The sequence below is a fragment of the Plectropomus leopardus genome, chromosome 20 (assembly GCF_026936395.1).
Source record: "Plectropomus leopardus strain MGB_pleo_1.0 chromosome 20, ASM2693639v1, whole genome shotgun sequence".
NCBI classification, from domain to species: domain Eukaryota; kingdom Metazoa; phylum Chordata; class Actinopteri; order Perciformes; family Serranidae; genus Plectropomus; species Plectropomus leopardus.
Genome location: NC_142195.1, coordinates 11181782 through 11204645, shown reverse-complemented (window position 1 = coordinate 11204645; position 22864 = coordinate 11181782). Strand labels below are relative to the sequence as shown.

The 22864-nt window shown below is 39.2% G+C and overlaps 1 protein-coding gene across 6 annotated transcripts in view; it reads left to right on the top strand.

The window, feature by feature from the left end:
* Positions 1-22864, top strand: part of ctif (CBP80/20-dependent translation initiation factor) — a 61653-nt gene that overhangs the window by 13833 nt on the left and 24956 nt on the right. For all 6 annotated transcript variants that reach the window (XM_042508951.2, XM_042508946.2, XM_042508948.2 and 3 more), the window contains 6 exons: positions 48-119; positions 3672-3794; positions 4814-4887; positions 6672-6776; positions 6984-7062; positions 21074-21150. In XM_042508951.2, the coding sequence (XP_042364885.1) occupies positions 48-119; positions 3672-3794; positions 4814-4887; positions 6672-6776; positions 6984-7062; positions 21074-21150 (530 nt within the window). The remainder of the gene's footprint in view (positions 1-47; positions 120-3671; positions 3795-4813; positions 4888-6671; positions 6777-6983; positions 7063-21073; positions 21151-22864) is intronic.

Below are 22864 nucleotides of genomic sequence, written 5' to 3'. Positions count from 1 at the left end.
TCTTAATAAGTGATAACAGCACCTTCTTCCCCCTTTCTCTCCTCCAGTGGACAGATGACTGTAACAACAAGAAAGACGGCAGCTGGACGTCTTCCCGGGGTAGAGGCTCAATCAAACCAGTAAGTGCGTGTGTTAGTGTGTGCAGTTTACGTTAAAGGAATAGGATGCAGGATGCTGGAGTTGTTGGCTACTGTTTTTAAACACAATATTCAACTACGCCCCTCCTCCCCTTCACTGCAGCAAGCACACTGCATGCTACTGTTGTAGCAACGTTAACTACCGGCACCTGTTTTGCCTCGATATATTTGCGTTTTTAGGGGCTGTGTCCTCGATTTTCAGATATTCCTCTTGGATGTGTGCTGCTCACAGTCTGGCACCTGGTTGCTGCCTTTTTATAAAGCCCCAGCCTCACCTTTGCGCTTTTATTGACTATACATCACTGCCCAAAGGTTGAGCCCATAAAAATCCTGAATACAGCAAAAAAAGAAGAAAAAGGAAAATACAGATGGGGGGCAGAGCCTCTGCAGATAAATGCACTGCCACACACTCTAGTGGGTTATAAGACATGATTGTGAGGGATTACTTTTATATGAGTCTATACAATGTTTTCTGAACAATCCTGCGTAGTGTATCTTCAATTGATGAACTGACTCATCACTCGCAGTCTAATTATACATTGCATATATACAGTATTCTAAAAAAGGGCTGTGCTGGCAAAAAAGGGGTTTGGTAAATTGTGTCATGCCATCCACTGCAGGGGCCATAATAAACAGAAAGACTGAACCTGTCTGACACTATCCTAAAAAGCAATCTGAGGTCAGTCTATATGGTCTTCATTATAGATCAATGTCTGCACAATAACAGAATAACAGAAGTGACTGATAGGGATTTAATTTAAACTTAAAGCTGCATCACATTCATTAGTGAGCATATGTTTGACATGCAGATGATGAAAAAAAATCTTTTGTGTGTTTCGGAACAGATCATAATTGAGACTATGCTGGATTTGCTGCTGTGTGTACAAACATTACATCTCCTGTCCTCAGCCATTCGTCACAAATCTTAAGTGTTCATAGTGTGATGAAAGCTATTTCAAATTAACATAATGCCGGGGCGCCCAGTGGCATGTACGGGGGCCGCGAGTTCAGTTCTGTCCCCAGTCCTTTGCTGCTTTTTGACCCCTCTCTTGCCCCCTTTTATGCTATATCTGTCCTATGGAATAAAGGCAAAAAGCTCCAAAAAATATCATGACATTTTTTTTAACATAATGTCACAATGGTGCAGGAATATTGATTACAAACTATAGCATTTGTTCTGCCACTTTGTGTTAATTCAGCAACCACCTTGACAATACAAATACATGTCCAACCTCTGAAGTTAAGATGAATTCGTCTGACTCATAAACCCATGTTGCTAGCTTAAATAAACAATGAGAGTAGGCTTGGTTTTACCCCAGACACAGGTGCTAATCTACATAAACACCATTTCTGAATATTGGAGTTGAGTAAACATGTGTTTATCCTTAAATGCATTCCTGGTTCTACTGCTACTTCCATGTTGTTGTTGTCTTCTTCTGTGCTCATCTGGACCCTCTGGTCACTGGAGCATCGCATTAATTAAAGTGTCGGTTTCTTGTGCTCTCAGATCTGTATGTTTGGGGTCAGTCTCTCCCTCTCTGTCAGCTGCTCAAGTGTATGATTAGAAGAGACTGTAACACCAGCCTTAAGTGGTCCACAGCTCGTCTGCTTGCTTGTGGTTGCTGGAGTCAAAGTATGCTTTTAATGACTAACATGGGATACTTTGAGGCTTGGGCCAGTAATTAAATAATCCTAAATGAATTATTAGCCAGTAAGTCTGCTAAATATCTGTGTGTGTGTGTGTGTGTGTGTGTGTGTGTGTGTGTGTGTGTGTGTGTGTGTGTGTGTGTGTGTGTGTGTGTGTGTACACGTGTGTACGTGCTTCTCTGCTTCTCTGCTCTGACTGTACAGTCTGCAGTGATTCAAGAGTATTATTGCACCCTAGAGATTGATTTGTATGATTCACCAGGAAGTGAGTGGTGAAGCAGTATGGATGAGAGAGTCAGAGAGAGCAGAGTGATCTGAAATATGAGGGAGGCAAAGAGAGGGACTATAATTATAATGTCAGTATTAATATATAAAACATCAAAGTGATTTTCAATGCAACAAAATGAGAGAGTTTGTTTAAACATTCAGCTTCAAAGGGTGTAATATTATCTATTTTATTATCCATATTCTTTAATCACTGAAGTTTTGCAGTGTTTGGGGCATTTCTTAACACACAGTATTTAGTAAAATAACTAGCAACGATCACAAACTATTCAGTAATAAGAGAAGTGAACAGATGCATAAAACTCTGTAGATTCACGATTAAAACTGAGGCAGAATATGCATACGCGCTCTTTTTGTCCAATTCATAAAGCCGTGTGTGCGCTTGATTCTGTTTTATAAACCTCTATCATTGTGGCACTGGGCGCACGGGCAAGAGCCTCATATCCACACCCACAGTTCAGCACAAATAGATGTAGAAACGCCTTTAAACATCTGTTTGTGTATTTACACGCACCACTCAGTAGACCTGTCAGTGAGAAATAAAATGAGTAAAGAAAATGCAATTTCACCAACTGTGTCTCATCTATGAAGCTCTCTACAGTGCTACAGCAGCTATCATCACCAACGGCTGTAGATATTTGCAGCGTCCGTACCACGAATTCATTACATTTATGTAAATCATTATTGCGGTGAAATCTCGATGGTCATTATTATTAAATGTCAGAAGGATCACAGCGCTCATGTAGAAACTAAAATTAGAAAATGCTCCACATGATAAAATGAAACGATCACTAACCATCACAGGGCGATGAATGTAAATAAAAGTAATGCTGGTATTGCTATATTACTCATAAATAATTTAAAATTAACTTTATAAATGAGCCTTTGATTGGAATTTTACAGAACACAGTGTAAGCTGCAAAAACAAAAATGAAAGAACAATCAGTGAAGTATCTTAAAACATTGTTTTCAGTCTCTCAACTTATATATATCTATATCTAAGCTAAAACGGTGTGTACACTGCTCTGAAGAATGCGTAAGGTGCATGCAATCTCATGGCATTCGCATGTTTTTTTGTTTGTACACATTACTTATGCAGCTGGCCCCCGGTGACAGAAATGGGAGCTGTTATGTCAGTTCAACAACCACACTACTGCACTTTTCTATGTGCTCCGTATTGTTTTGTTAAGCAATAAAACACAACACAAGTTGTTGTTACTCTCCTAATATGCACATAAAACAAGTGTAAAAGTTAGAGGAATGGCACAGAGGCTTCTAGTGACAAAATGTCGGGATAGTGCACATTAATCAACATTTCTGTACATGTGCCAGTGTCAGCCAGCTGCCTAATTTTCAATTTTAAAGCCCTTAGCAAGATGGGCTTTAGTCCAGTTTTAGATAAAGATATATTATATCTATTTTATATCTATATCTATATCTATATTATATCTATTATATTATATAAAGATAAAACAATCTTACGTTGTAGCTTTAGTTTTATCTGTGTTCCCCACTCTGATTAACTGTGACAGACAATGACACAAATTTTAAATAAAACAGAAACCTCAGTCCTCTTTTTCCCCCCCTCTCTCAACTCTGCAGGATGAGTGGGAACACAGCAGTAACGGCAGTACAGGTTCTAGGCCCAGCTCAGGGTCCAGACCAGGATCCGGCTCACGCTCCGGCAGCAGGGGCAGAAACAACCAGTACACAGGCCCTTCCAAGGTACACATACACCTATGTGTGTTTTTATGTGTATGTTTGTCTTATATGTCTCTTACTGCCACCACCCCATTCCCTCAGTATTTTTAAAATGATCGCCTTGTAAAGTAACGAAAACGAATATCTTGAGGAGACCTTGAAGAAACAGTACAGTACTGTGGCTATATCTGCCGCGTGTCTATAAGGGCCCTGTGAAATCCCTTTACATTTTTTCCTGTCTGTTTTTTTTAAAAAAAAAAGTAATTCCGTGTTTTCTATTTTCATTTTTCTGAACTGGGTGTTTATGATTAAGCAAATTTCGTCATCAGAAAGAGTTCCTTATGATGGCACCAATACGTAGCAGTCCACCATAGAACTCCACGATATTTCATGTTTTACATTTGATTCAGTTTCTATCATCAGATTTGTTTTCCACGTCACAGAAATCATATGGCCCGAGTCTCTTTCCTTACTCAACGTATTGTTCCCTTAGGAGTCCCATGCATCCAAACGTCTCACCACAAATCATATCTACACCATCATCATATGTTAAGGGGGCGCCGATTGTGCAAATGATGTGTTTACTCGTCACGAGGAGAACCACTCAGCGCGTGACAAATGTTGTGTAACATTATCTCTGGCTTTGAAAGGGTTTTTTCAAGTCTGACAGAATAACCCTGATGATGCCATGGTGATGTCATTAGGATCATCTCAGAATTGGGCCTTTTAGCATCAAGTTTCAACAGTGTTACAAACTGCGAGTGTTTGTTTTCTGTTTTTCTCCTCCCCAACTTAATGGAAGTGCAGTACTAAGTTGGTGGGATACCTCTTAAATCAACACAATAATTACACTGTAGTATAACATAATATTATAATATTATAAACCCACAGTGCCATTTATTGCAGTATGTGGAAAACGATTCACTTCTTTCCCAAAAAATATTAAAAAGGAAATCTGCTTACCAGTAAGCCTTGTATGTGGTTGTTTGATGAGAAGTCTTTTGTCATCATGCTAATATTTTCCTTGTGTGCTGTCGGGACAGAACGGGAACAGAGACGGTTCCTTTGACATCTTGGGGACAGACATATGGGCTGCCAACACGATGGACTCACACGGGTAGGTGCCTCACTGTTTCAAAGACCTAATATGTTGTACAGTCTTCTGGGTCTGAATTCCAGCCATAGTTTGTAGAGGGTCATATGATTTAGATTTAGACACAGGCTGAGTCTTTGCTCTCTTGCTCTGAAACTGTCCTTGTATTTTTTTTCAGTCGCTTTCTCCCTTCCTCTTAACCTGTCCGTGCTTGTCTTATCTACAGCACTATTTGTTCATTTGAGGTCTGCTGTTTTCTAAATCTTGAATTAGTCGTTTCTTATTTAGCCCAAGACAGTTTTTCTGAGGTAACATTTTCAAGACTGATCACTGCTGGCTTGTTGTAGGTATTCAAAGAATAAATATACACATTAAAGGCAAATACATCTATACTTAAATGCCATTTTAACACTTCAGATCTCAACACTTGAAATCTTGTTTTTTTCTTATATATGTGAGGTCAGTGTGAAAATCTTTCATAGCGTCTGTGACTAAATGATTTTTCAAACAAGAGCTTGACCTGAAATTTAGAGGAGAATAAAAAAGGAAATGACTGAGACATAAATCAGTTTCACTGGGGTGAGGACTGGTTGCCATGGTAACTGCTGCACGGCAGCTTCAGCTACCTAAGTTCCGGCCACGTTGGCACATCTGAGCACACAGTGAAGGAGCAGCGGATGATGTAAGCAACTCTCCCTCTATGCAGACAGAGTCCAAATGTAGAGTAGATTCAGCACTGAATAAAAACACGTATTTCTGCCCTTAAAGTTGTGTGAAACAGTGGAAAGCAGTTGAAATTGAAAGCTTTGCTCTAGTTTATTGTCTCATAGCAGAAAATGTTAAAGATGCAGTTTTTCAAGAGTTGGTAGATGGGCCACTCATTGGAGGATTGGTGTTTTGGCTGAAAATTGTCCACAGTTTTATACAGCATGAGATGAAATAATCTTTTTCTAAAAAAGCATTTAAAACCAGGGTTCCCACAGTCATGGAAAACTTGTAACATATAGTGGTGAATTTATTTTTTGATATGTTTAAAAATATTAAAAATATTTATTTTTTAATAAGCTTTAATATGTATCAATGTGTGACAACATTTTGGTTGCTTATTTGTTCATCACAAAAGTTTCCTCATTTTCTTCCTGCGTTCCACCTCTCCCTTCCCTTTGTATGCCCACTAGGCATGTCAAATAATTTTTTAAGCCCTTTTGGCTGATGGGGAGAGGAATGAAACTTTAAATGACTGTGTTTAAGGCATGTTTTCTTATTAAAAATAAAAAATTTGATGATTTTATTTTATTTTTGTTTTGGCAGTTGGGGGCATTTTTTTCTTTAATTTTTGAAAGGCATGCTTTTTTTAAAAAAAAAAAAAAAAAATCACCAAAATGAACCCCTTTAACATAGCCAGAAAATATAAAAACAGAAATTATTGTTGGATTTTTTAATGCAAGAACAACTAAAAACAAAGCAATGCCAGTGTTGATTTTGATTTAAAAAAATAAATAAATAAAATAAATAAAGGCCCTGAAAACCTATTTTCTCAATCAGCTTCTTTCTATGAATCTTGAGATTGTACATGAATACAGTTTATTGCCAAAAAAAAATTTGGTTAATAAACAAGTGTGCACACAGTCCTGATGATGCACATTAGCTAGGTTTTAAAATCAAGTATTTGGGATCTGTAAGACTCTTCAACTGAGGTTAACTTAGAATTTGGAAGCTGTCCTCTACATCTGTGCACCTTCTCACTCTTTCCTTGTGCTCATGCATGAATACTGGATGTTTGATTTATCTCGTTGTCTTGGTTGTAGAGGTGCAGGCTGGGACGTGCAGCCAGAGAAGCTGGACTTCAGTCACTTCCACAGGAAACACTTTAGAGGAACGCCAAAGCACCTGCCACACATTGACAGAGAGGGGTATGTTGTTATGGCTTTTGATCTCAGATTTTTATCAACTCCATTTGGTTCTGCAAGTGCTGCTCCGCTCCTTCGTAGTATTGCTTTGATTATCCCATGTTGTCTCACCAATGTCTTTTAGGATTGTCCCTTGTCACTAATTCAGTCTCTTTATGTCTGCTTGTCATAATGGTTGCAATCCATTAACTCTGGCCTCCTCTCTTTCAGGATGAACAAAATCAAATTTGAGGAAGATGACGGCATAGACATGAACGACATAGAGAGGTTCCTACCCCAACTGCGCTCTGTAAGTCACTGGCCTTTTTTTTTTATCTTTTAAATCTACATGCTTGCTTCTAGCTTGATAGATTTCTTACTCTGATATGTAAGATGTCTTGATATACATATTTTTGTACTACATGGACAATGTTATGCTGTTTTTTTAAAACAGTTCTCCTGCACTGATGTGACAGCAAACATCAGGAAAAAAAACTCACCAATATTGCAACCTCACAATCTATTAGTTGTTAGAGGGTGACCCCTGTTGGTGTACAGGAGGAATGAGAGGTGTGCTCACCAGAGCAATGGTGCCATAGTCAGGTTTAAAATAACTACAGTATACAACATCATTGAACAAAAAAAGAACATTATCAAAAGATCAGTTTTATTACCTCTTTTTGGTTGAAGAACATGGAAGACATGTAAGAACAGTGTGTATAGTTTAACATATATGCCAGAAAAGAGACTGGTTGATTATAAATGATCATTTGGTGACACCAGCTGGTCAGATGCTGAAGTGTGCCGTATCCGATGTAAAAATGGCTTCAAATGTTACACTACCCCCTGGTGGTGAAATGATAGGACAACATTTACACATGAGATATTAATGTCCACAGAGACCTGATGTTTGTTTCGTGGCTGTTTGAAACCTCTTCATCAGCTTTTAAGCACAAAATAAAGGATAGGTACACATTTTTTTCAAGTGTATCTTAAATTAATATTTAACAGTTACAGTTACTTAACAGTACTTAACATATTTACTCTGAACGAGGAGACATGATTCCTCCATTTTTGTTTCCCGAGACAGTGTTTGTGTGCTGAGCTTCATCTGTCAGATAGTAAAACAAAAGGATGAATTTTGTACCAAAATTACATCACTTAAGAAAAAAATCCACTTCATTTGATTAATGCACACTTCAGGAGACTGGCTGAAGGATTTGAAGTTGCAAACCGCTGCTCTGCTTCTCCATGGCCTCTTTGTACATACATTTTATATTCTACAGCCTAATTACAACAACAATTTCCAAGTTTTATTCTAAATTAAGAGCACACGGATTCTGATTAACGCCAGACATAAACAGCTCACAACTTACATTTAGAAAAAAAAAAGCTTTAAGAAGCAGTTTAAAAAGATAGTGTTATTCCAGAATATGATGTCTGCCGTCAACAAATTGAAAAGTGTAGAACTGATGTAGCAGCTGCGTTTTGCGGGGTATTAGGCTTTGTGTTTTCCAAGGTGATTTGTCACTCAGCGGGGGCAGGGTTCACTCCAGGTCTCCGATGTCACCTTCCTCTCTTCCTTCCCTGCAGTCTGAGCCAAAATGTCTTCCATCCTTCATAGTGTTTGAGCCACAGTGTCTTCCTCTTTCCTTCCCCTCTTGGCTCCTGCAGTCGAGCTGCGTTTCGCCTCTCATAGTGTTTCAGCCAAGATGGGTTCTAGTTGCGCTACAAAGATGGCTTCCTCATTGTATTGCCCCCGAGCCAAGATTGCCGTTTCCGCTCATTCAGTTAGGGCCAAAAGAAAGATGGGGTCAACTGCGTTCGTCTGGTGTGATGGGATCGGATATGTGTGGGCACCGGGACACAGCAAGGTCAGAGACACAGAGCTGGGGAGCAATTGCCACATTTTCTCTCCCTCACATTCCAAAACTGTTTCTGACTTCAGCCATCATCACACAACCTCTCTTTCACTCTCTGTCTGTGCTGGGTATCATGCCCTGGCATCTTTAAAGTTTATCCCAAAGCTCTGCCAGGCGGAGTCATACAGCAGTGATGCCAGGCCAGTAAAGTCCTTGTTTTTTGGGGTTTTATTTTCTTGCTCTAATGAGGCCATCCACCGACAATCCCCCTCCTTGGTTTGGGATAGCACCCAAGACAACTGTGAGGGCACTTAAGTTTCCATTTTCCACTTTCAGGGCCAGTAGTTTAGAGAGACCACACTGTAACATAAAACACTGAAGCCACAATCATTGTTAACTTCAGCTGAACTGAACCGGAGTGGTTTGCAATCAAGAGATCTTTTTTTGTGTCGTGTCAAATGTCTTAAGCATCAAATTTATAAAGCATTTTTATTATATGTGCGCTGTACGGCTGCGTCATATAGGAAAACATTAGTATTGGATCGGGTCTCTATTTGGTAAATGACTCAGATCACATGCACATCACACTTCACACCAATATAGAATATGCCATGGAATTTCTGATATGTCTGGGCGTGTGTGAGAGCTAGTTTTTGCTGTAAAATGTTTGTACTGCGGTTTGCTGCTTTTAATTGATGCTGAGTGTGCTGGCTATGTACCTCTCCTTTCTGCTGCCACTTTCAGTTTTGTTACATGAACACATCCATTCTCCTGACTGTAACTAAAACAGTATTATGTGGCGGGGGATTTTTACATCTTGCTATTAAAACACATGACTGGCTGTCATGTCTCACTTGTTAGCTCATGGCAGATAAGTAATTTACTCAAGTACAAATTTGAGGCACTCGTACTTAAGCTGTTTTTTTTCCATTTGTATCTCCATTTGATGCTGCTTTATACTTCTGCTCTGCTACATTTCAGGTGGAAATATTTTACCTTTTACTCCACTACATATAACAGACAGTTATTAAGATTTCACATTAGAAAATGTGATAAACTATTAAATATCACACATTGTGAACCCTTAGCACCCTGAGAAATGTTATTAATTACACCAAAGAGACATTCCCCTTTGAAATTAAATAAATAAAAGTAAATAACGTATGATTTTGAGGCCTAAAGAGGTTAAATAACTAATTGTTCTTCTCCTTTTCTACCACATAAAACATCTCAAGACCCCTCAGGTTTTGTGACTACTGGACTAAACTATCTAACTGTATATAAAGTAGTTAAAAACAACACCAGTAGAGTCCTCTGTATACATTGATAAATCGGCAGTTACATCAGTGAGAAGATTTTGCTGTTAATCCAGCATTGTTGTTTACATTGTTGTCTTGGTACTTAAATTAAAGGATCTGAGTACTTCTTCCACTATTGGCTCATCATCAAAGCTTTACTTGTGCACTTTTGATGTTTACTTATTGTTTCTAAGCAGATAAATTTGTTGATTATAAAAATAATCATCCAGGCAACAACAACAACACGTCTCTTTTCCCCAGTCACCACCTCCGGCTACTGTACTGCAGGGCTACATCATCCAAAGTCCCCGTCTACGTTCCACACTTCCTGCCAACATTCACCTCCCCTTTCCAGGAGCCAGAATAGACTTACAAATAGCCCTGGGATGTGGAAAACATCTCGTTTGTGTGTGTGTGTGTGTGTGTGTGTGTGTGTGTGCGTGTGAGAGGGAGAATGGGCTTCCTCCTGTAGCCCTTAAAGTCTGCTGCACCTCTTCTGGCCTCTCTGGAATGTTAACCTGCACATACAATACATTCACGTCCAGCATCACGTAATGACGGAGGCATTCAGGGGTCAGAGCGCGAGCATTTATCTGTGGATTCATGACACGTATCGCACGGATTCCGATTAACACCAGCCAGAAAAAGCAAGAGTGCACAGTTCATTCATTTTATTAAATATAAATAACAACTATATTTTTGTTTGCACCAAACAAATTATTGAAACACAGATATAGTAATAAAATGTGAATAAAGACGTGCAACTAATAAAACCTTATTAGATCAAGGATAAAGTGAAAACAAATCATTAAAAATATATTTATACGTCAGAAATTTTAAAAAAAAGTTTTAAGAAGCAATTCAAAAAAGAAAGATAGCAATATAATGAGCAAAGGCTTTAATAATTTTTATTTAATTTAAACACCATTGTAAATAGTGTTAAAAGTTTTAAAGTTTTAAAAGTTTTATTACTTGATGTCAGAGTTTACAGATAAAAGTACTCATCTGATTTCTTTGCTAATTGAATGTGAATGTGTCCCAGACACCATCTTCACAAAAAAAAAATACCGTTAACCTTCATTGATGGCCACCATCAAGAATTGAAGTATTATTTTAATCTACATTATCTAAAAGAGCACACAGTGTTACAGACATTAAATTATAACAACAAAAATGTATTATACTCAACAGTAGGGCTGCAGGATATACCAAAAAAAAGACATTGTGATTATTTTAGGGATATTGCAATTAAGATATGCGTCATGATTTTAGTAGGAATGTTAATTTCTGCATTTTTGCGAACACAAAAAAGATGATGATGTAATTTCTGCTGGGGTCTATACCAAACAAGCACATCCCCTTATGGCTTGAATATGATTTGTAGGCCAGGGCATCTCTGTAGCACCGCAGTGTGTCATGATTCTGTTTTTTTACCTGAATCAAAAAAACTGCAGCGCCTGCGATTTGAACTTGGCCATTGTGATTTTGGAAATATTTGGGTTAATTGTGCAGCCTTACACAATAATACACAGATTTCTGCCTAACTATCTACTGTCCTGTGTTTTGAAGTTAAGTATTTTCCCAGTAAAATGTTAAGTAAGAATTTAAGGCCACTAAATAAAATTGATCTTATAGAGAGACTCCAGGTGATAATACAAGCTATAGTTTTTAAGGATATAGAGTACTGCTGCAACTAAAGATATTGTCATCATTGATTAATGTGCTGATTTTTCACAATAAATCGATCATTTGTAAAGTGCATTAGACATCATGAAATCATGAAAAATGGCCATCAGGATTTCTTAAAGCCTTAAGTGACATAATCAAATGAATTTGTTGATTTAGGACCAACAGTCCTAAATCTAAATGTATTTTTTTAGTGATATAGAGAAAAGCAGAAAACCTTCAGCTTGTAGAAGCTGAAGCAGTGAATTTGTGTTCTTATTTGGAAAATGATGCAAAGAATAGGCCGAGAATTTTCCAGCTTGCCAGAAGTACAGAATTAAACTGGCAAATGTGAATGATGTTTTCCCCTTGAGACTGCAGATGTTTTCATATCCTCTCGCTTCACCTTTCCCTCCCTCATGACACAAACTGTCCAGCAGCATGGACACTCGATCTCACTCGCATACTATTTGGAATCATCAACACGATCCTGTCAGCGTGATCCTCGTTGTTGTGACAGCCACAACTCGTGTATGCGTGTGTACATGTGGGTGTTCTCAACACTCACTGTACCTGGAATAATGTCAGCAAATGTCTGCTTATCCACACATCCACAGTGTGTTTGTGTGAGTACGTGTTAAAGGTGATGCACACACATCCCCTGGACACATTGTGATAGAATTTTGCATTTGATCAGAATCCTCTCACCGGTGGGAGTTTTCTCCTCTGAAAAAAAGTGGGCGCTTCTGTTTCTGTACGCTTGGTATGAGTGTTGTGACCTGATGTTCTTTCCCGAGAGGTAATTTATCGGCTGCCAAGATCATGTCAGCTCAGTGTTACCAAGAGTCCAAGTTGTAGCCTCAATTTGGTTAAAGCTGAATAACAATGTTATTTTCAGCATAAGTTTTTTAAAAATGGTTTGATATTTGAGGACATTTAGAGATTTAGACAAAAATATTGATAGCACTATATCTGTGCTATTTACATGTAGTGCTATATGCACTACATGTAATATGAAGCTTCAACCAGCAGCTGTCTAACTTCACTTTGCATAAAGATTGGAATCAAGCTCAGTCCAAAGGTAAATTATCAGTTTTTACACAACAGAAACAATGTGCTAATTAATTAGCTTGAGATGAGCTTACAGATGGGATTTTAAGTTTGGGATGGAGTCAGGCGAGCTGTGTCTCCCTGCTTCCAGTCTTTATTCTAAGCTAAGATAGCGCCAACATGGCAGCCAGGTCACAAGCTTTCTCATTTTACAGCTAAACAAACAGTAGACTAAAATATGTTTCTGAAAACATTTAAGAAAAGCAGTAGCCAATGCATTAACAGAATCTTGAGTCATGTTTGATCAGCGCTGCCGAGTTTGACAGTTTGACTGCGTACAAACAGTGATTGACATAACTGACAGCTGCCTGAGAGACTCCTCGGCTCTGATTGGTTGTTGTAACCACAGTAGATTCTGGTGAATGTCATCAGAGGCGTTAGGAGAGAAGGAGGGACAAGGCTTTTTTTGTTTCATGTATTTCTTTCAGTATATACAGTTTCAGCAAATATGATACATTATTTTCATCTAAGTGACCAACTACAGCTTTAACTCTCAGCACAAAAGCAAAAAAGTGTTTTTTTCCAAAACGTTTCATTCAAAACTATTCATTTAAATCATGGCCATAATAAACCAGTTTTCTCGGTAATGTCATTCATAGCCAATACACAATTATACTTCTTTTTTTCTTTTTTCAAAATGATTAACGACAAAGGCATGTTTTTCCTCCATGCTGTTAGTGACAAAATTCAAAATATCTTTAAGAATGGATGGCACCAGAGGAGGAAGAGGAGGTTGGGGTTAGACCAAGCAGAGAGGGAAAAAGCGGCTAGTCATTTTGGAGACATCCGGTCTGCGGTCGGTGAACAAAGCGGTCCAACAAGGGAACAAAGCCGGAGTCTGGAGCTGAGATATCACAGACTGGTTGGCCCCTTCGTCTGGAAGTGTACGTGCCGCAGAGCAGGACTCCAGTTGAGAAGGGACATCGGGGGGGCGGGGTGGGCTTTTTGGGCGGTCTGTCTGTCTGTCAGCTGTCAGCTTGTCTGACACCTGCATTCCTCTCACAGTATTTACTCACACACATTTATTGTTCCCGTATGTTTGTGCTCACCTCAAACACTTCTTCCGCACGTCTCTTCTATCATCTTTTACCTCGTCTCCCTTTGCTTCTTCCTATTTGCTGTTTCCTTTTTCCTATTCTCTTCTGACCACCATCATTGCGCTCCACCCCCCCCACCCCCCATCACCACCATCCCCTCCTCTCCTCATGTCGTCCTTCACTCCTCCCCTCCATCCTTCAAATGCTGGTGGGCAGCAGAACAATATCCAGGGGGTCACGGTGACCGGCAGCCCCCTCCCTGTGGTCTCTTCCTGCTATTGTTCCCGGTCCTACTGCTGCTTGGCTCCTACACTCTATTAACCGCACACATACTGGCTTAATCACCACTGTACTCTGTTCTCCTGGCCTCAATCATGGGAGAAACACTGGAGACTTGAGAACATACATGAAAGCAGGATGCCTTTGGAAATCCGTAATGAATTCCACGGAGGTATTCAATAATAGTGCTTGATCTGTTAAATTAATCACATGAAACGACAGTAAATACGCACACACAAACAAAATAATCAAATGTATTCTATTACAAGTGCATAATAATGACATGAGCATTGTAAAACAGTTGATGATGGGAAATTGCAAGGCCAAAAAGGAAGTTAACTTAATATCATGCCCCTTTTTTTTCTTCCTCCTCCCCTTTTTGAACTGATTTATGTACTTGGCATTACTGCTGTGCTAAATCCCAAGAAACAAGGTAACCTCCAGCCTGTGCCATAATTAAATTCATCCTCTGTCCCTAGTATGTGTTCATGATAGGTTAAGTGCTGCCCAAGGTGTCAATTTATGGTGATAATATAACAGTAAAATCAGCTTGTGTCACAGTACGCAGCACCAGAAATGTCCTCACAAGAATAGGGGTCATTAAATAGCCCTCACAGATTGAATGCAAACCTGTCCGCACACACAAAGCATCTGATCCCGCAGAGAAGATGAGGTGGAGGTAACATAGAGAGCACACATGATTGAAGTTTTTTTTTTTTTTTTTTTTTTTACAGAGCTGTAAACACATGAAACCTGCTGCTGCAGCAGTGGTTGTCGCATGATTATATTTCTATAGGGTACTACAGGTTTTTCCCTCTTTTTCTCTGACACTTTGATCCCACAATGGCTCCATCTCCTCCTGCAGCTAGACCCCCGAGTTCTTTGATGTGCCTGTCTATCTGTCTGTGCTCGGCTGTGGCCCCGGCCTCAGATCACTTATTAAATGAGACACGCATGTCAGGACCTCACATCTTTTCCTCTTATCACCGATCACCCACCGTACCTGACTGCGGCAGCTTTAAATCTCTTCTTTTGGCACGGTTGGCAGGCATTAGCTGCAGAGTAAGATACATGAAAGGCCCAAAGTAGGGATCATGGAACATGAAGCAAATCTTTTACCACAGGGATTTTACAGAAAAACAATTCTAAAACCTTAATGTGAACTTGATTTCTGACATAAGAGAGCTCGTCACATCCAGGATCACTGCAGCAGTCTGTAAGCGCCAATATCGAATAGTGTAGCACCTCCTGTTGCTTAGTTCTCATGGAATCGGTAATGCACAGGTCATGTTCTTTCAAGGCCTGCACCAGCCCAGCCTGAAACATATGCGTTAATCAATTAAGTTTCAAAACGTTTCTCGTAATGCTAAAAACAGTCTACTTGCTGTTGTCTACACTGTATGTCATTTCCAGTAAATATCACAATATTAACAATGTGTTTTCTATTTAGAATATACAAAAGTAAAAAGACAAGTACTCACCCATTTTTAGGGTGGTTTTATGTATGATCTCAAGCACATAGCTGATAACCTACGTGGTTTGTTCACATCAAGTAACAGAAATGCATATTTCATGGATTCAGTGTGAACAGAGAGGCACTTGCTTCCATATTTGCCGAGGAAGATTTAGACATTATGGCCAGAGAGATTTAACAGATTTTCCTAGACAAAAGCAGAATAACAGAAAGCCTGAGCGCAGCAGCGCTGATGTTAAAGCTGCTGTCTGACAGAGAGGGTAAGAGAAGGTGAAAGTTGGATTATTGCATGCCCCACCCCCCCGTGCTTATTCCACTTTGGCACACTGAAATCCAAGCAATACACAGTGACAAAATTTACTCAAAGAATCTGTCTTGACCTGCACTCAGTATAACAGCAAAAACATATTTTGTAGCCCAAAAATTGGCCAATTTATTAGACTTATCGTTCACAAATACAAAAAATTAGAGGATAGTCTATATGACCTGAGAAATTGAATATGGTTTCACTTGTTGCAGCTTTAAAGGAGTTATAGTTACTATTTGATAATAATAATGATAATAATTGAATTCAATTATCATTACAAAACTTCAACTCACCAGCATATAAGAAACAGAAACGCCTAAGCTAATTTTCATGTGGCCTCAGGAAGTATAATATATGTATATATATGTATATATATATATATATATATATATATATATATATATATATATACATACACACACACACACACACACACACACACACACACATATGTATATGTATATACACACACACGTATATGTATATATATAATTCTGGGGCCGAATAAATGCTAAGTTATTCATTCAGTGGGCAAAATACATCCAATCCAAATAATTTCAGCCTATATGTATTTCTGTTTCCCTCTCAGTATTCTACGTGCTTGCTATCTTGTATTTACTGTCTGTCTTGTTTTTGTAAATGCTCTCTCTCTCTCTCTCTCTCTCTCTCTCTCTCTCTCTCTCTCTCTCTCTCTCTCCTCTGCTCTCAACAACCTGCCGAGTAATGCCACCCCTGGGGCAGTTTTAAATTTATTGCTTTTGGCCGAGGGCCCTTGCAACATAAATAATCGGAGAGAAACAATGGTCGGACTGAATGAGCATCATACCAGGATTGTTACACACTGGAAGGGGCAGGAAGACGTGCACTTCACTTTCTATGCTATTGCAGAGAAAGTTCTATAATCGTTATTCTCCATTTCTATTCTTCACACTTCAATCCCCGTTCGCTTTTCTCATTTCCTTACTTTCCTTCCTTGTTACTTATACCCTCTTTCATGCTGAAGCAGCGTCATTGTTATGAATGGATCTACAATGGTATCTGACCTAGGTTAGTGACCCCGTCCAGCAAAACCTGCAGAAAAAAACCCATTTCAAATACTACCATGGGTAAGAAGTAAAATTAGCTCTAAAAGCTAAATCATGCATTGCATTTTCAGATGTGTGTCTACGTGGAGCTACGTGGCAATGTGGGGTGGTTGTAAAAATGACACATCCTCTCTGTTAGCATCCCAGGTAGCTGCTCCCAGTGACCTGTAATTTTTCCTGGAATGTTAGGTGGTGTGTCAGCTTCCTCTCGAGGTAGACGCACACACCCAAGCACATAATACAATGCACACAGAAAACACACACCCCAATCAGGGTAGTAAAATTTTAACTTGACAGTAAACCAGATTGTTTTTTGGTTGATAGGTGAGCTGTGGTCTGTTGGTACAAGTAGTGACAGCTGAATTTTGATGTTGATGCTTGTGCTCTACAATAACTTATTGTTCCACATGTTGGCAACCGGACACAAAAATACATATCAAGACAAACGCACTATTGTGGTACACCTTGTCTTGTTCCTCCTCTGCAGAGATGATCATTTTTTGTCGACAAGATATTCAGATGCATTTGCTGTTGTAGTCCATGTCTAAAACAGCATGTTCAACTAAAATAGCCACGCTGTAGCATAGATTTCGGTTAGCCGTACAGTTTCCTATAGAATAAGACTGTATGTGTGGCAGATGACACCGGACATTTGCTTATTTTTTTTCTTTTTCTTTCCCTGTGTGTCCTTTCGCATTGTATTCTTCTCTCAGTTCTGTTTAAATAGTTCCAGTCATTTTCCTCCTGCATTTACATTTTGTTCTTTCCTTCAGACTTTAAATGAATCACATTGTCAAAACTGTCTCTCTTTTTTTTCTCATCAAAACCCATCCACATCCATGTCTTTCATCTACTCATTAATCTCCTCTGGTCTTTCTTCTGGATTCCTCCACGATCCTTCTCGGCGATGGCCAATCAAATACGTGCAAACATGCATTGATGGTAGATTACTTTGTAGTGTTTAACGGGGTAATTCTAGTGTTTACCTTGTGATTGAGAGATGGAGGATTAAGGGACTGTGGCTGTAGCAACTTTCTAGCTTTAGAAAATCCTGTCAGATGTATGCTCATGGATCTGCTACTTTAACTGGAGCTGCTCGATAGCATTTTATATTTTCTGTAGCTGTAGCAACTCATTCACAACAATTCGGCCCGAGCCTTTTTTGAATGCAGCACTATTTTAGTCAAAATTCCACTTAGGACGAATGGAGGTGAAGAGAGATTCTCCTGCCATCCCCACCTTCTGGATCACTACTCTCATTTACTTTCAACTCGATACCCACTCACTTTAAGGAAGTACTTAAAATACACCTTTATCTGTCTCTTGATAAACTTTATAGTCTTTACTTCTAGAAATACAAACAAAACCACGGACAACATCTCTATCTCTATCTGCTCTCATTCTCTCTCCCGCTTACATAGCCAGCCCCCCCTCCCCGTCCTTGTCACGTCCACAAGGCTCTCGCTGCCTGCCGCGAGGTGAGGGGTCTCCTGGCTGGGGACCAGGACAGCACACGCCTCTCTTTGATCTACCCCGCGCTGGCTGCTACCTGCAGATAGCATATTCACACACACACACACACACACAGCGCTCTCCCTTTCAACCACAGAGACAGCTCCACATCTCTCGCTTCCTCCTTCCTCCGCCTCTGTCAGATGCATTATAAACTGTGCACACAGTTGTGGGTCCACAGCTTCCCTCTAATGTACTGTAAAATGTGCTTTTGTTTTTTTGGCTGTAGATTTGAAAAATCCAGAGAGACATTTTTTTTTTAAATTTTTACACCAAAATCTAAAATAATGATGTAAATATACTATAAGTTAAATGGTTCTGGTAAAAAATGTTTAGTGTGCACCGTTTTACCCTTTCTGTGTGTGTGTGTCTGTGTGTGTGTGCTCACCGTCATCTGGTTGCCATTTGAAGGCAGAATTACAGCTAATGATATCCTAGAGGAAAACTACAGTAGCTAAACATGCAACAGTTCCTTCGTTCCTTTCTTTTTCTCTCTCCACCTACTTTTCCTCCCTGTTAGACCGTTCTAGTGGCGAGTCGTTGAAATCTGGAAAATTGCAGAATTTCATAGCTATTAATGCTCTTTGGGTTTAAAGTCTCTGGTCAAAGTAAAGCGTTGTATTGACAGACAGCCTAAGTGTGTGTTTGTCTGACTTTTTTTATATTACTGTGCCACACAAATACAATGAGCCCCCCCAACACACACACACACACACACACACACACACACACACACTCACACACTTTCTGCCTCTCACATCTGGATTCAATCAGAATCCGATGATCCCCCAGCAGCCTCTGTGAGAGAGAAGTAGGTTAGAGTGGCCGTGTCAAATATCAAGCAAACTCATTATAGTATCTACAATATGTGTTTCTGCAAGTCTGAGTGCACAGTATGTTTGTGCAAAAGAGAAATTCAGAGAAATGTTTTGACACAAATATAGCAGTAAAATTTGTTAGATTGAATTAGAGTTTGTGTCCATGCAAAACTGTGTATAGGTAGCCATGAATGCTGTCCTTGTGGATTAATAAAAAAATGCCTGTATTGACAGCACCACAAAACAGTCTGCAACCATTTTCTATATAATATGCATTTTCACTGCTTTTGGATGCAAAGGAAAGAGGATGAGGCAATTATATGATTGTATGGTGATTAATGATTTACTGGTCATGGGGTGAGATCTGCAGAGATTTATGGTTACTATATTTTTTTTATACTTTCATGAAGAAAACAGAAAAAAGGAAGAATTTAATGATGCTGCACCAAGAGCAAAACAGTCCACAGAGCCCCACCTTCGTCTTTACAGACTATGGTCACCTTCTGGCACAATGCTCTGGGTTGAGAATTTGGGGAAATTTGGGGCTTTTTGCTGTGCATCAGCCTGCAACTATTTGCTGCAGAGAGCAGCACACACACATGCATCCCTGATCTCTGACTGACACTGACGCTAACTGAAACAAACTTCAGCATCCACTGCTTATGCAGGGTACAGAATCTGCTTGTAACATGATGTCTTGGACTCCCAGTTAGACAACACACACACACACACACACACACACACACACACACACACACACACACACAGTCACACATTTATGCACCATCTACAATCACATACTGTTTGTATACATAACAGCGCTGGTCCGAGGGCACCTGTAACCATGGTAACAGCTACACATAGTGATGCTGTGGAAGGGATAGTGTGCATTTTGATTGGCAGGGGCTGATATTTAATAGATGATAGATGGGTTTTATTTTCTTTAACTACACTGTATAAGTAAGGGGTACATTCCATGATAATACATGAGAAACATGCAAACAAAAGGCAAATAAATATCTTTTGTTTATTTACTGGGGATGCAAGATAATATCACATATTGTGGATATTGGCTTTAAAATGAATTATCGGAATCAGCCAACATGCTCATGCTCAATGTCTGCCAATATTACAAATTGATATTTTTTTTTTATTGACTTTTTTTTTTTATTGATTTTTTATTGACTTTTTTTATTGACTTTTTTTTAATTGCAATGACTTTTTAAATCCTTAGAAGCGTTTAAATCAGTAGGTAAAAAATTAGCTGATTTCTTGAAGTCCTGCCACGCGCCCTAATATTAAAACATTTTTCCTGTAGCGATAATGTTAACGGTTTAACATACACACACACACACACAGAAACGTTAGCTCTCTGTTACATAATCGATTATTCATTAAAGTCAACACAAAAAGGAACAAAATAACATTTGCTGGTTGTACATCCTTAAATATGAGGAACTGCACTGTTTTTTTGTTTTATATAATTGTCAACTAAATATCTTTAGATGGTTGGTCAAGATATTTAAAAATGTAATTTTTATTTTCTGTTTCATTAAAACAAGCATTAGTTGCAGCCCTAATAATCATCTCTATCCCTGATCTTCCCACATTCTTACATGCAACTTGAACTCTTTATTTTCTGTGAAGGAAATAAGACACAACATTGTGTAAACATAAAAAAAGATTCAATTTCCTTTGATGAACTGCTTCCAAAAGAAAATGGCAACTATCTCTTTGTTCTAGTAGGAAAGCAAGCACATTACGTAATTTTGCATGTACAATAATGAAGAACACTGTAGATACTTTCCACAAAGTCATCTGTATCACTGGTTATGACAGCAGCTGTCTCTTTTTCTATGATTTGTCCCTAACAGGTCTTCCCACCCCTTCCTAATGAGGCTGAGATCGCACACACCAAAAAGCTCTTCCGACGCAGGAGGAATGACCGACGGTAATGACGCATGCAAGCTCTCTTTCTCTCTCCCTCACACACACACACATACACACACACACACACACACACACACACACACACACACACACTCACACACTCACACATACCTACCTCAGTGAGAGGGAATGTTTTTACTGTTGATGTCAGATGTCAGTGCACAGCCAGTCCTATAGCCTTAACATCTCTCCACAGCCAAAGCAATGTCAAGACAGGAATGCAGGCTCCACACTTCACTGCAGACAGGAAAAAGAGAGAAAAAACACAGAGGAGACATTCAAGGTTTTTTCAGGTTTAATAGGTCACTCAAAAGCATTTAAGCCAGTTATTCAGTCACCCACGTTTGCCTACAATACCAACTTTCTTTCTCTCATTATGAATTTACTCATCATGCTTTGCAACATTTAATCTATCGTCCTGTCCCTACACTCTTAACTCTGCCACTAGATTTTATACCAGCACATCCACTCTAATTGTGCACACTCTGAAATCTAATTTCACCCAAGTCTGACTTCATTGAAACCACGTCCTTAAGAGAGAGAAAAAAAAAAACTCTCTCTCTCGCTCTCTGCCCTGATGTCACTGGAAAACTGTTCTTCAGTTGCTAAGAGACAGACAAAGAGAAAATATTTGGGTTGTATTTGTGGTTTTAAAAAAAGAGGAAATTTTAGCTATACCAAATGGACAAAGGCACTTTCATCCTTGTTTTTAAGCGCAGAGAGTAATTGGTTCTGTCCAGAGCTATTGTGTTTATGTGTGATGGGCGCAGTGCAGGCCTGGCAAAAAGAAAAGAACAAAAATATAAACTTGGCCCCACAGCAGTTTGCTTAGGTTTGTTTTGTGAACTGGAAATATTAACAAGACGCCTTCCTGTTTTCTTGTAGGCTTCCAAGCACACTATCTTAATGCTTACAGTTTGTGTTTGAGTTTTACATACAAGTGTGTGAGTGTGTATTCGTCTGTTGTATGCATATCTGTGTGCATGTGGAGATGTCATGACCTTTAGAAACTAGGCAGAACCTGAACTTAAGAGTGTGGCCTGAAAGTCTGAGGCTGCTCTTTGTTTTTATCTCATTGTATGAACTGAAACTTTAACCTAACACCAAATGCACAAACAGGGTGGTGGAAATGTTGCCTCACTTATGTCAGAGTCAGTGACTTTTACAGGATCAGCTACACATTGACCAAAGATTTGGACCTCTCTGTTTTACAAAGGCACGGCTTGCATGAAAGCATACCACTTCTCAGCCACAGAAACCCCAGCCCAACCCTTTTTGTATCATTGAGTGAAAAGGAAAAATGTGAAATATTATGTAACAAGACGCCGCTTAGGATGCTCAAACAGTGCATGGAAATACTGCAACAGGTTTAGAATAAGCAGCACAGAACAGAAGGTGATCAATGCTTAATAAATACTGAAAAATCACCAACTCTTATCACAAGGCTGTATTATAATTTACAGTAGTTATTCTGTAGATTGCTCAACTCATTGGTGAACTTAAACTTTTGGACATTCAAATTTCTGGCATGGTACAAGTTCGACACGTGTAAACGACAGATGGAGAAAGCAGAGGTTGGGGTCGAAAAAAATCAAAGCAGGGATGAGGAAGAGGTTATGAAGACTTTGAGGTGTGATTGTGGTTAAAATTCCTTCAGTATTCATTTACCAGAAGGTTATTACCTGGAGCCAAATTATCCACAGAAGTCTCTTCCT